General features: G+C 34.1%; 1 protein-coding gene across 2 annotated transcripts in view; it reads right to left on the reverse strand.

The window, feature by feature from the left end:
* Positions 1–12,191, reverse strand: part of hth (Meis homeobox homothorax) — a 930,897-nt gene that overhangs the window by 215,597 nt on the left and 703,109 nt on the right. For both annotated transcript variants that reach the window (XM_085948514.1, XM_085948513.1), the window contains exon 11: positions 11,513–11,589. In XM_085948514.1, the coding sequence (XP_085804640.1) occupies positions 11,513–11,589 (77 nt within the window). The remainder of the gene's footprint in view (positions 1–11,512; positions 11,590–12,191) is intronic.

Here is a 12,191-nt window from a genome sequence, read left to right on the forward strand (position 1 = left end):
TTAGAGAAAAATTGTGATGTTGTTTCACGTATTTGGTCGACCTGCCATGCCGGGCCCCCCTGAGCTCTGTCAGCCCCCCCCCCCTTGGGGGGGCTATGGTTACAATTCTTGAATTCATGAAAATTGTCGCTGTTCCCACCTGGCTTCCAGTAAACAGGCTTATTACCAATTTATTCTTTTAACAATGTAAATAAATAATTTAATTTTCTTAGATTGAATTTATAAAACATACTTTGTATAAATCTATCGCTCACTAATGATCAGGACATCATGAAAAGTTCACACGCTGCAAGCTGCAAGTATAATATAATATAAGCGCGTCGAGTTTGCTCACTTACCGCGATCAACAAAAGCTCACCAGGACCCCATGACCCCAATGCATCTCTGTCACACCCGAACAAGTGCGATATGCCCGTCCCGCTCTTCAAGTATTTTCTGGCTGTCCATATATCAAGAAAGGATAAAGTGGAAAGTATTGAAGAGTCTGCGATTCTGTTTGTCATGTTTGATTATTTTCGTTGACGGTCCAGAGGAGGCGAGTTTCCCCTTTCGGACTAGGGGAAATTTGTTATGTTTTTCACATATACCTAATATGAACATAGTTATACTAATGATGGGAATGAGGTGATAAGAAAGAATATTGTTTATAATCTCTGCCCTATTTGACGTAACTAGGAATCTGATTTTTGTTTATATTCTAAAAGATTTAAGTTTTAGAGTAATTTTTTGCGTCTCAGGATTCGCCTGTCGGTATTTTAAGGTACTATGCGCACTGTCAATGAATACAGCTACCGCCATCTTTAGATTAAAAGCCTGATCATAACTTTTTGCACAAGCAACGAGTTGTCCATTTTTCAGCTGTCAAATTCAGATCGCAGATTGCTTGACACATTGATTCGCCCTTTTTTGAATTATTGAATTGAATTATAAAAAAATTCTCAATTCAAATATATTAACTATCAGTTTTATTTATAAATACCTAATGTATATTCCTGTTATTCATCAGCTGTCAAAGTCAGACTAGTCCTTCACACAGAAACCGGTGGTAAAATCGATTTCCAAAAAATATGTAGCATTGATCTATGCATTACATTTGTAGAAGGTGTGTTAATGCTAGTGTATTATTTATCATGAAACTCAACCATCCAAATCAAACCATTCCCTGTGTGAACACGATAGACGCGTCAGTGTGAGCACTCTATAGAACAATGACAGGTCATCCATAGACAGCAACGGGAGGGGCGGAAAAAGTAGGACCAATCGTTTTGAATGTATCGGCTTTCTACTTGAGTCGGCAATGATACAGCTAATTCTGGCTTACTTAAATTTATAACAAATTAATACAATAAAAGGTGTTAAGCCGTAATGACAATTTAATGGTATTACCAATTAATGTATTAATAGTGAGCAGTTAAGGGGGGACATGCTCGTCGAAGGTCAAAATTGAGTTTTTATTGTATATTCAAACCATGATCCTGGACACTCCTTAAACGTTGTAGATGATCTATTTATATACTTTTGAAGCCTTATTATCCTTTATAGTTATTTAAAACATTTGATGACTGCATGAAGTATTTTTGTTACATAAAATAGTATTCTTTTAAACCTCTCGCTCTAATGTTTTAGAATATAGTCATATTTCGGTACATAACTGTGCAGTGGTGTTAAGATTTTTTACATTTATTAATTTTTAAACGCATTTATATAACCATTAGCATAATTTATTACGAGATAATTTTTGTAAAATATTCACGATAAAAAATTATATTGATAATCTCTGTGATCCCAAATTTGACAAGAATTAGGCATTTTATTATTCAAAAAATCGGCAAGATTAACACATTTTAAGATGATTCTAAAGATATTTATTATAAGCTATGTCTTTGACCATTCAAGTGTGATAAACATTTTATGAATAATGATTGCTTTATAATAATTATTGACATAAGAATAAGGTAGTGTTTTTTTGAAATACGCCATTTCTTTTGTCATTCCCCAGTGGTTAAGCTACAACATACGGCCGTAGCCATAAATTGACAAACTATAATTGAAGTAAAGAATAAAATGATATTGACGCGCGTGTTTGAACATGTACCGTTTAAAAAAAAATAAAAAAAAATTCGGTTAGGTACATGTTCAAACACGCGCGTTAACATAATTTTACTCCCTACTTTAATTATAGTTTGTCATTTTATGGCTACGGCCGTATGTTGTAGCTTAACTACTAGGGAATGCAAAAGAAATGGCATATTTCAAAAAAACACTACCTTATTCTTAGATCAATAATTATTATAAAGCAATCATTATTCATAAGATTTTTATCACACTTGAATGGTCAAAGACATATCTTATAATAAATGTCTTTAGAATCATCTTCAAATGTGTTAATCTTGCCGATTTTTTGAATAATAAAATGCCTAATTCTTGTCAAATTTGGGATCACAGAGATTATCAAAATAATTTTTTATCGTGAATATTTTACAAAAATTATCTCGTAATAAATTATACTAATGGTTTTATAAATGCGTTTAAAAATTAATAAATGTAAAAAATCTTAACACCACTGCACAGTTCTGTACCGAAATATGACTATATTCTAAAACATTAGAGCGAGAGGTTTAAAAGAATACTATTTTATGTAACAAAAATACTTCATGCAGTCATCAAATGTTTAAAATAACTATAAAGGATAATCAGGCTTCAAAATTATGTAAATAGATTATCTACAACGTTTAAGGAGTGTCCAGGATCATGGTTTGAAAATACAATAAAAACTCAATTTTGACCTTCGACGAGCATGTCCCCCCTTAAGGTGACGCATCAGTGAAACGCCAAATAATTTCCAACTGTAGGCGCGACGAAATTTTGGACTCGCTGCCATTCACTGAGAGAATCTCGAGCCAGAAGCACGTCACTTTGCTGCGTGATGGCGACGGGTCAATTAATTCTAAAATCGTGTAAAGATGACTAAAAACGTTACCCATTTACTTTAAAAAGAAAACATGTCAATGAATATATTATTATTGTTACTAATAGAACATACGTTAAAGTGCCCACCAGCACCCGTCATATATGCACAACCGTGGATATGCACGGCCGCTTTCTATGACGCTTTAAACGTGTCTGAAAGAAGTGATTTTAAGTGCTCATTCCGTCCCGAGACGGAGCCGCACGGGACTGATGCTGCAACCATGCACCGTAGTGCTGAAAGAAGAAAGTTAAGAAAGAAAATGTTTGTTTTTGGACTGGCTCTGCTGTCCGCTGACGTTAAGCGCTTTGTGTACCCGCATACTGAGTGTCACGAATTGAAATGGATGAGTCTACAGAAGAGTCGGGACTATCCCGCTCCCCATACGACGCTGCAAATTTCTCAAATGCCGCAAAGTTGGCCTCGGTTGCTACCAGATCTCCATGACCAATTGGGCCCGTGTGAGGACGGACCCTGGCAAACAGCTCCGCTCGTTCGAATTCCATAAGCGGGCAATCCCAGAGGATGTGTTCAACATCTTGGTGGTCATGCCCGCAGGTACAACCCGGCCCATCTACTATCAAGCCAAACTCGTGTAGTCTGGCGGCGAAGTTGCCATGGCCGGTGAGGAACTGGCTAATCCAGTGCGAAGGTTGGAGTCTTCTAGTTTGGTGCCTGCAGAATACGTCTGGAAAAAAACGGTAAGTGTGCCGCCCCTTGGGGGAGGCGGTCCACCTCGCCTGCCATGCCGCAAATGCAGTCTTGTACACAATGTCACTTACAGTCTTCCTGTAAGGAACGTCCTCGGATCTCTGCGGTGGTGTCAGATGGACACCGGCGAGTATTGTGCTGATCCCCCTCAAGAGGAGGGTGATCGATCCTCTGACTTGGACGTGCAGATCGAGGGGTAGCACCCCCGCGAGTACGGCAAGCGCGTCAGTAGAAGTTCTGCGGTAGGCTTTGGTAAGCGAGATCAGCGCAAGTCGCTGCCCGCTTAATAGTGCGCGTCTCACGAGAGTTAAGGAGTTTACTCGAGAATGCCAAATAACAGAACATAAAATGAACGTATGTTGGATTTATATGAAAAATAATATTTCGTTTGACAGGTGTCATTTGCACCCGCGACCCGCAGTCCGCGCATCGCCTAGCAACGATCTTTTTAGACCGTGCCTCAACTAATGCATGGCCTTAATAATCTACTACGGGTTTTTACAAACACTTATACAAAAAATACTAAGATAGTAAGATTTTTACCTTCTTTTATTGTAAGGGAGAATTATATGTATTCGTTATTGGTGTCCATTTACGTATGAAGATGCCGAAAGGCGAAACCCCGGTCGCAAAAACGACTCGAATAGAATGGTGCAAAACTTTAATCAAATCTAATTTACTTTTTTTTAACACTATAACATGCCATGTGGCCTCAATGACAGTAATGTAGTGAAATAGTAGTGCACCAGGTAGTAAAAGTGAAGCGATCACATACACACCCAGGTTTTGAGAGAACCACATAATATAATATTGTGACCTAACCGGAATCGACCACAGAGCCTCCGAGTGAGAGTCTGCGTACTGCACAATTAGGGCCGAAGGAAAAATCAATTATTGTATTATTATGAAGGGTACCTACAACGTATTTGCATTATTTTTAATATATGAATATATCGTTGTTTTTACGAATATATATATTTTTTTATCAAACATTGGGGCGGTTCGGATCTTCGATCACTACTTTGGTAGGTATCCGTTTGAAATATATAATTTATTTCTTGAAATAACATTAAAGCTCTCTTTACTTGGTTAAACAAGCTATTCAATTTCCCGTAGAATTCTCGTGTGAACACTTCACCAACACTATCTCGCAATAAAATGGCGCTCAGATGGGACATAAGCGTCCATCCTCGCGGCCACGATGGCGGGCGAGGCAAACAGCGGATCGCAGGTTCGTGACTCGGTTGTTGGCGTTGTTTCCTCACTTGATTTGGTTTAATTTCATCGGCGAATGGGGGCCTTGCATTTCGGAATTATTTCTCTCAAAACGATTTCCTCTAACCGCCGCCTAGTTGCAGGCAGAAACAAAACGACGGGGCGTAATTGGCCGACTCCATCTTTGGCTTAAAATCATTTCGATACATTAAAAAAGATTACAGTTTGAGATTTACATTTTACAATTTACTATGTATAATATAGGTATGTAGTACAAACAAGTAGCAATACCTCCATCAACCATCTAACAAACATGTAATTAAGTATATATTTTTATAGAACCAATGATATAATGCTAATATATCAGTCATTTATAATTATTATTATCCACATTTATGTTTACCTACACTAATTAATTAAGTTAGCATTTACTTTCATAGAATTAGATTTTACAAGCAGAATATTTCTGTAGTAAGGTGGCAAAACATGATACGTCCGTTTTTTGGCTAATTGAGTTATGCATACTTTCACGACTCGTCTCAGTGAGATCTATACGATCATGGCCCCCACAAGGGGAGGCTGACAGGGCTCTAGCCTAGGGGCCCGGGTGACGGGTCGATCAGATAAATGAGATAAATACACATCTTAGATTTGCTCTAATAGCAAAAAAATTCGCCTGCGGCGCGAGTTTACTTCGGAATTATTTACCATTTTAAAATATATGGTTGTTGAGACGTGTTGAGTAATACTCGACAACACCATAATTCGATGTGTTAAAAAATCGCTAAATTACACTCAATTTTATTTGACCTCAAACACCATTTGAAAAACATTACTGGAGAGCGTCAGACTGCCTTTAACCATAGCGATAGATAGGGGAACCCGCCCAAGATCCTGGCCTGGGGGCCCGCTTCAAGATGTGGGGGCCATTACACGATATCAAAATATGGTATGCCTAGATATTATAGGTTGGGAAAAATAAGCTGTGTCAATATATTGTATGTGATTCGTTCATTGTTTGAATATTTTTCGAAGTTTAAAATATCGATCTCCTGAACAATTTAGAAATGCGGATACATCGTGTTTTGCCATTATACTACAGATTTACAACTGGGGATTATTGGTACTCAAAAGCACAAGGCGCTGGTAGGCTTAAAAACCTCTTTTCGTGTAACTGTCATTCGGTGTTAAGACATATCCATAGTCATACCTACTGGCAGAGTCGTGGCATTGGACCGATGGAAGTAGCGCTACTTTATGATTGCCTATACCTCAACACTGGGGCATGACAGGGTGACGTAAGTACCTAAGTCGGTAGTTATAAGAATTTTGGAAACCATATTAACGTATTTAATTTTAAAACTAAAAACGGCTCAAATATAATCAAAATTGTGAAGCTGGACACATTTGACTGTAATATATTTAATAATAATTATCGTGAATACCATGAAAAAATTAATAAAGGTCTTCATTTAAGATTTATAATCGTTTTGACATACAAATAATAACCTACGTAATATAATTAAATATTATTACTAATTTCCAAACGTACATACTTATGTCTTTAGTCAAAGTTGATGTTATTTAATTATAGAGACATTCCAATAAGAATTAGCAGTCAGCCGAATTAATTATACCATAATAACAATCAGACTGTTATGATAATGAATTAATTGTATTATACATATTCTCTCCATTAGTTAATTCTCCGGTAATAATAATTATTTATATAATAATAATTATTACTAGTTTATTTAAACTTGTTTGTTCTGAAAAAGTTTGATTATACATTTTAATGAAAAATGAATATTCAAAGAATCGGAATTTTTGCATAATTACAAATAACTAATCAATTTGCCATTTTTTAAAAACATTTCCATTATATATCTCCTTTTTTGCAGCGAAAAACGTAGGTTGGTTATTCCATAGAAAGTGGCCATTGAAGCCGACATGGTAATTTATATTAATGTTTTAAAACCAGTGCTAATTATTAACACTCGGAGAAAACGTGTTAATATACATATAATAATTTTCGTCAAGATTAATAATGATTCTATAGGTATAGTAACAAACACAAAATAGTTAACTTTATATTTCCCGGGGACTCTACAGAATATATTTATATAATATATAAAATGTAAGGCAAGAAGAAGATATGATTCCGATAGTGTTTACAAACATCACTTCTGTTATATCTCGTTGTCTTGCTCGGCGCTTTTTTTTAAATTAATTAATTTTACATCAAATAATTTATTTTAATAAGCTACTTTTTTCTAATAGGCGTTTTCAAATAACATAATATGTATACATATTCAATATATAAAATGTTATATTCTCAAATCTTGTGAATTATTCATTGAAAAAAAGAAATGGTTTATTAAAATCATTAGCAAGTGCAAGTACATGCGATATAAATAAAAATTAGAAGTGATCCAGGCGTCGATTGATAATTAGGACAAATAATGATACTTTAATTTAAAACACAAAAACCGATAGTTAACATTAACGCAATTTGATAAGCATTTCATGAAACAACTACTAGTTAAATTCGTCATAATTAAGTAGGATATCCGTAGCTTTTTAACTAGCTAAAGCACATTGCCGTGAATCCAATGGTTACAGGTTCAAGTCCCGTCGGGCATTGGGCGTAAAACATTTGTTCTAGTAGGTATATTTTTAAAGTTTGCATATTAAATTTTAAGAGCGTACTTCAGTGACACAGCAAATAATTTTCAACAGTAGGTGCGACGAAATTTCTCACTAGTCGCCAATCGGAGACAGACAATAGAGGTGTCCGCACGTCGATTTGTTTTGCCATGGTGTCGGATGAAAATATTCTTAAATCGTGTAAAGATGACTAAAGAACTTTACGTATGTACTTAAAAAAGAAAACATGTCATGTGTAATATAACAATAAACATAACATTAAATGGACGCATGTTGGATTTTTATGACAAATTATATTTCGTTCGGCACGCGTCATTTGCACAATCCGCGCATCGCCTAGCCAGGATCTTTTTAGACCATGCCTCAACTGAAGTTATAACCTTAGCATTCCGTCGTGTGTCCTGAAATACTAAGCCCTAACTATCAGATTCGAATCAATTGAAGAATTGAATATAGAGAATGAAAATAGAGAAAAACACAGTAATAGTCGAGTCATCTGTTCAGACATAATAAAACACTGCAAATCCATTAGACACTTATCTATCTACGTGCCAACTAGATTTTCTGCAAAAATTGCTGTACAAAAACTTTAAGCTAGGCACTATTAAGTTTCTATGTTGCATGCGCAAAGTTAAAGCTCCTCATTTTGCGAGCTTACAAAATCAATATAAGACATAAATTAGCAAAGTGGCGACGGCCGACATGTTCGCTATCATAAACTTGGCGCATTTTGTTGCAACGGTATTGCGAAAAACTGATTTCACTTTTTAACAGCTCAGTAAATTATCGGTGGATAACGTCGAGTGATGGTTGCATACAAAATGGGACATTTTAAGCTATTTTGTCCCTGAGTTTCGTTTTAAACTTGCTAGAATTGGGTACTATTAGATACACCACTTACAGATACTATCGGCTATAGACACTAGACGGCGGTCGTTCATCCCTCGTGGCAGTGCGAGGGAATTGCGTGATTGTTGATTTTATGAGTGAGAGCTGCAATTTAATACATTTTACTGACCACTTTTATTTTAAATAAAAAACATCTAAAAACATTATTTACATCGTATTTTATGACTTTTTTATCATTAAAATTTAGTTTAATAAGTTCTTTAAAAAGTGACTATTAAATGATTTAAAAAAAAATAGTGTAAACGTATTTTTTTAATTAAAAATATCCATTTTCATTTTATAATCGAGCTTTGTTGTGGTTACAAAACAATACTAACATCGATATAAATACAAAATATTTCAAGTTATATAGGTACCAGGGATGGGCAACGAGAGCCACATTCTGGATTTTCATATATACAAAGAGCCACACCAGTCACATTTAGAAAAGAAAACTCGCGAAAATACATGTAGGTATAATGGGGAAAGAAAATGCCTATATTTTTATCAAGAGATATTGGGAGCCGCACTTAACCCAACGAAGAGCCGCATTTGCCTACGTCTGTTATATACCATTATAGGTACTTTGTACAAACATGTTTTTTTTTTATTAAAACTATGAATTTTTCAAAAAAGTAGGTGTGTGGCTTTAAATATTGATAAAATACGATTTACCTACTTATAAAAATCAAACCTCCGATAAACGTCCATTAATGTTTTTAGAACCTACATATCGATTAGTTAAAATGAAAATTATCAGTAAAATGTCTTAGATTGAAAATGTGGTTTGAAAATTAACTCGCAGATGCATTATGGTCTCGTAAATTGTAGTGTTATGATGTCGTAGGTCCGGGATTCAATACTGGGTATGGCATAAATAATAATATTATACAGATTGTTTTTCAATGTGTCCCTGGAGTCAGAGTGGGGACCTAATAGGTCAAACAATTGACTTACACCCATTTCTAGTAAAAACAAAACAATCTGTTAATACAAAACTCCACGCTGTGTCAGCCCATACGATCCTATTATATTTTACAAATAGGTAATCAAGTCGGTAGACATTATTCAGTTTCGTTATACTAATATAGACGAGTTGATGGTAATTTTTGACTTTTCGGGATAGTGGGAAAAGAAAAAATATAGTAGGTACTATTGGCTCTATAATTCGGTGTAAATCTTGGTCACCTTCTGCGTATCCATAATAAACTACATATGAATTGTTTTACTTGCTAGAATGCAAGATAACAATAAAATTCTGTAACTAAACAAGAATAAATTTATGATTATTTTGTCACACTACAAACAATATAAGATAATTATATTCTTAAATAATAACGGAATTGAAAGTACTTATCCATAATTGATTAATATTTCTGTCTTAAACCTACGTCATATAGGTAGCTAAATAGTATTAATTTTATTATTATAATAATTCACTGCGAAATGGCAACATTATGACTGCGTTTTCAATGTTTACATCGGATGTGTAGATCATTTAGCAGCTCGCCCTGTCCTGTTTTATTATGAAATTACTCTTAAGTTATTGCAACTCTCGAAATAACAACATCGAAAGTGTCATCCTTTGCAATTTCTCTCACCGTCATAGGTCGCGTGAAATAAACACGAATTAATATGAATGTGTCGTCACCTCTGTGATTGCATTTTGACTGCTTTCAAAATAGTTACTTACGGTACTTCGCGGAATTGAATTAAAAATACATAATATATGCATACCAATATATATAAGTTTGATTAAATACCACACAAATAGTATGCAGAAATATCTAGGCTATATTCCTAAGTGTCAAAAAAATGTTTTTTTTTTAATCAATAAACCTAAATAATTGTGTATCTGTATATAAATATAAATGAAAGAACCAATAGTAAGGGTTGTGCTTTGAAGGAACAGGATACATAATATAACATTGTCTAACTTCATAAAAAATATTGTCAATAAAACTTATTAAGTACTGCAAGAAAAAAAGGTGCCCGGATTCCAGGATATGAAATTCATGTGAGAGCCTTATGGCGTATGCAGTGGTGAGGGGTAGATGTAGGCTGTTAAGATTCGACATAAATAGTGGACACCAAACTCTGTCAATCATACTTTTTTGCATACAATTTGCAGACGATGCTTTGCTGGTTAGTTTTTAAAATTCAAGTACACCTTGCCTGAATCAAACCATAATAGTTTAAGTATGTATACTATGGCCAATTCTATAAAAATAGTACACACCTTTTTTATCATACTTATTTGTTTTCGTTGCATTAAAAATACATATTGCATATGGTGTAAGTTTTTTTTAAATTCATTAACCCCATAAAAATATGATCGATAAAAAGTATTCTTCCATCTATAAAATAAGTTAAATTATCTATGATTTAATGGCATAATTTTAGATATTTTATAGATAAACGAATATTTTTTGACTATTATCTACCATGGCTTGGGTTAGGTTAGGTTTAATTCTACACGTCATTGTTTTCATGTATTTCAACGAAAACAGAAATACGCTTAACTGTCAAAGTAGTGTGCGCCATTTATGTCGAATCTTAACAGCCTACCTCCACCCTTCGCCACTAGCATATGATATGTATGGTGTTCATCCAAATAAAGCCGAATGTTTTATATAGGCACTTCAAGAAGTCGATATGCAAATTTATTTCACATATCTGAAAAATATCAAAGAATTAGTGTGTCAAACATTATAGTGACGTGGAAAAACGTAGTTTACTTGAAAAAGATCAACATTACAGGTAGGATGCAACTGTGATAAAATGCTGTCTACATCAACTACGAAGTGTTTTTACTATACTTTCTCGCCATATAATTCATTACATCCTACAGGACAAATAATACTATAATAAAACGTCTGTGAGAATATTTTTACGATACAGAGCAGATCCTCTAAAGTCTAAATTAAAAATCTTCTCCCGAAATATTTACTCGTGATTACTGAGGATACATGTCAATCTATCAATGAATGGACCTAGAGTAAAGCCAGATAATTTATATAGTATTCTATAAAATGAAATATCAAAAATTGCGAATGGACTTACCAATTATTTACTTGGAGTATCGTTAAACCGGTATCTTGTGCTAATTGTTTCTTCTGGTCTTCTGAAGGGTAGGGGTGCTGTAAAGAATAGAAAAAAACAAATTAATTATACATTTCAATCACTTTAAGAAGTTTTAAGAAGACCCCCATTTTTGCATAACGTTGTGGCCATGTATTTTTTACTGAAAAGGAAAAAACCTTTCACGTGTACGAATTTGTTTTAAATATTTGCTAACACACATTAATTGATATTTTTTTATCATTTTACTGTATACCATAATTATTGAGGTCCACATTTATATATATATATATATATATATTATAAAATATAATATAAAGGAGTGTCAACGAAAGTGTGTTTCTTTGTTATATTTTGATGATTGTATTACATTATAGATTCTAAAACCATTTACAGATTTAAGCTAGGTCTTATAAAACCATTATAATAAACTTTGTGTTTACCTAAGTACTTAAATATTTACAACTGAAAAAAATACCATGTGGCAGTGTCACCTGTCAACATTATTGAACGTGGCGATATGCTAGTACAGCATTGTAAGCATCTGTCAAACTTTAATGAAAAAGTGTCCTATCATAATATGTTTGTTTTCACGACTCGATTAAAATAAACAAGTCTTTTATTTGCGTTAACGTGTATGTTTTCCAAATAGTAAAATCTC

This window comes from Rhyacophila brunnea, unplaced genomic scaffold, assembly GCF_057557595.1.
Source record: "Rhyacophila brunnea isolate RB1 unplaced genomic scaffold, BYU_Rbru_1.0 scaffold_20, whole genome shotgun sequence".
In the NCBI taxonomy this organism is placed as follows: domain Eukaryota; kingdom Metazoa; phylum Arthropoda; class Insecta; order Trichoptera; family Rhyacophilidae; genus Rhyacophila; species Rhyacophila brunnea.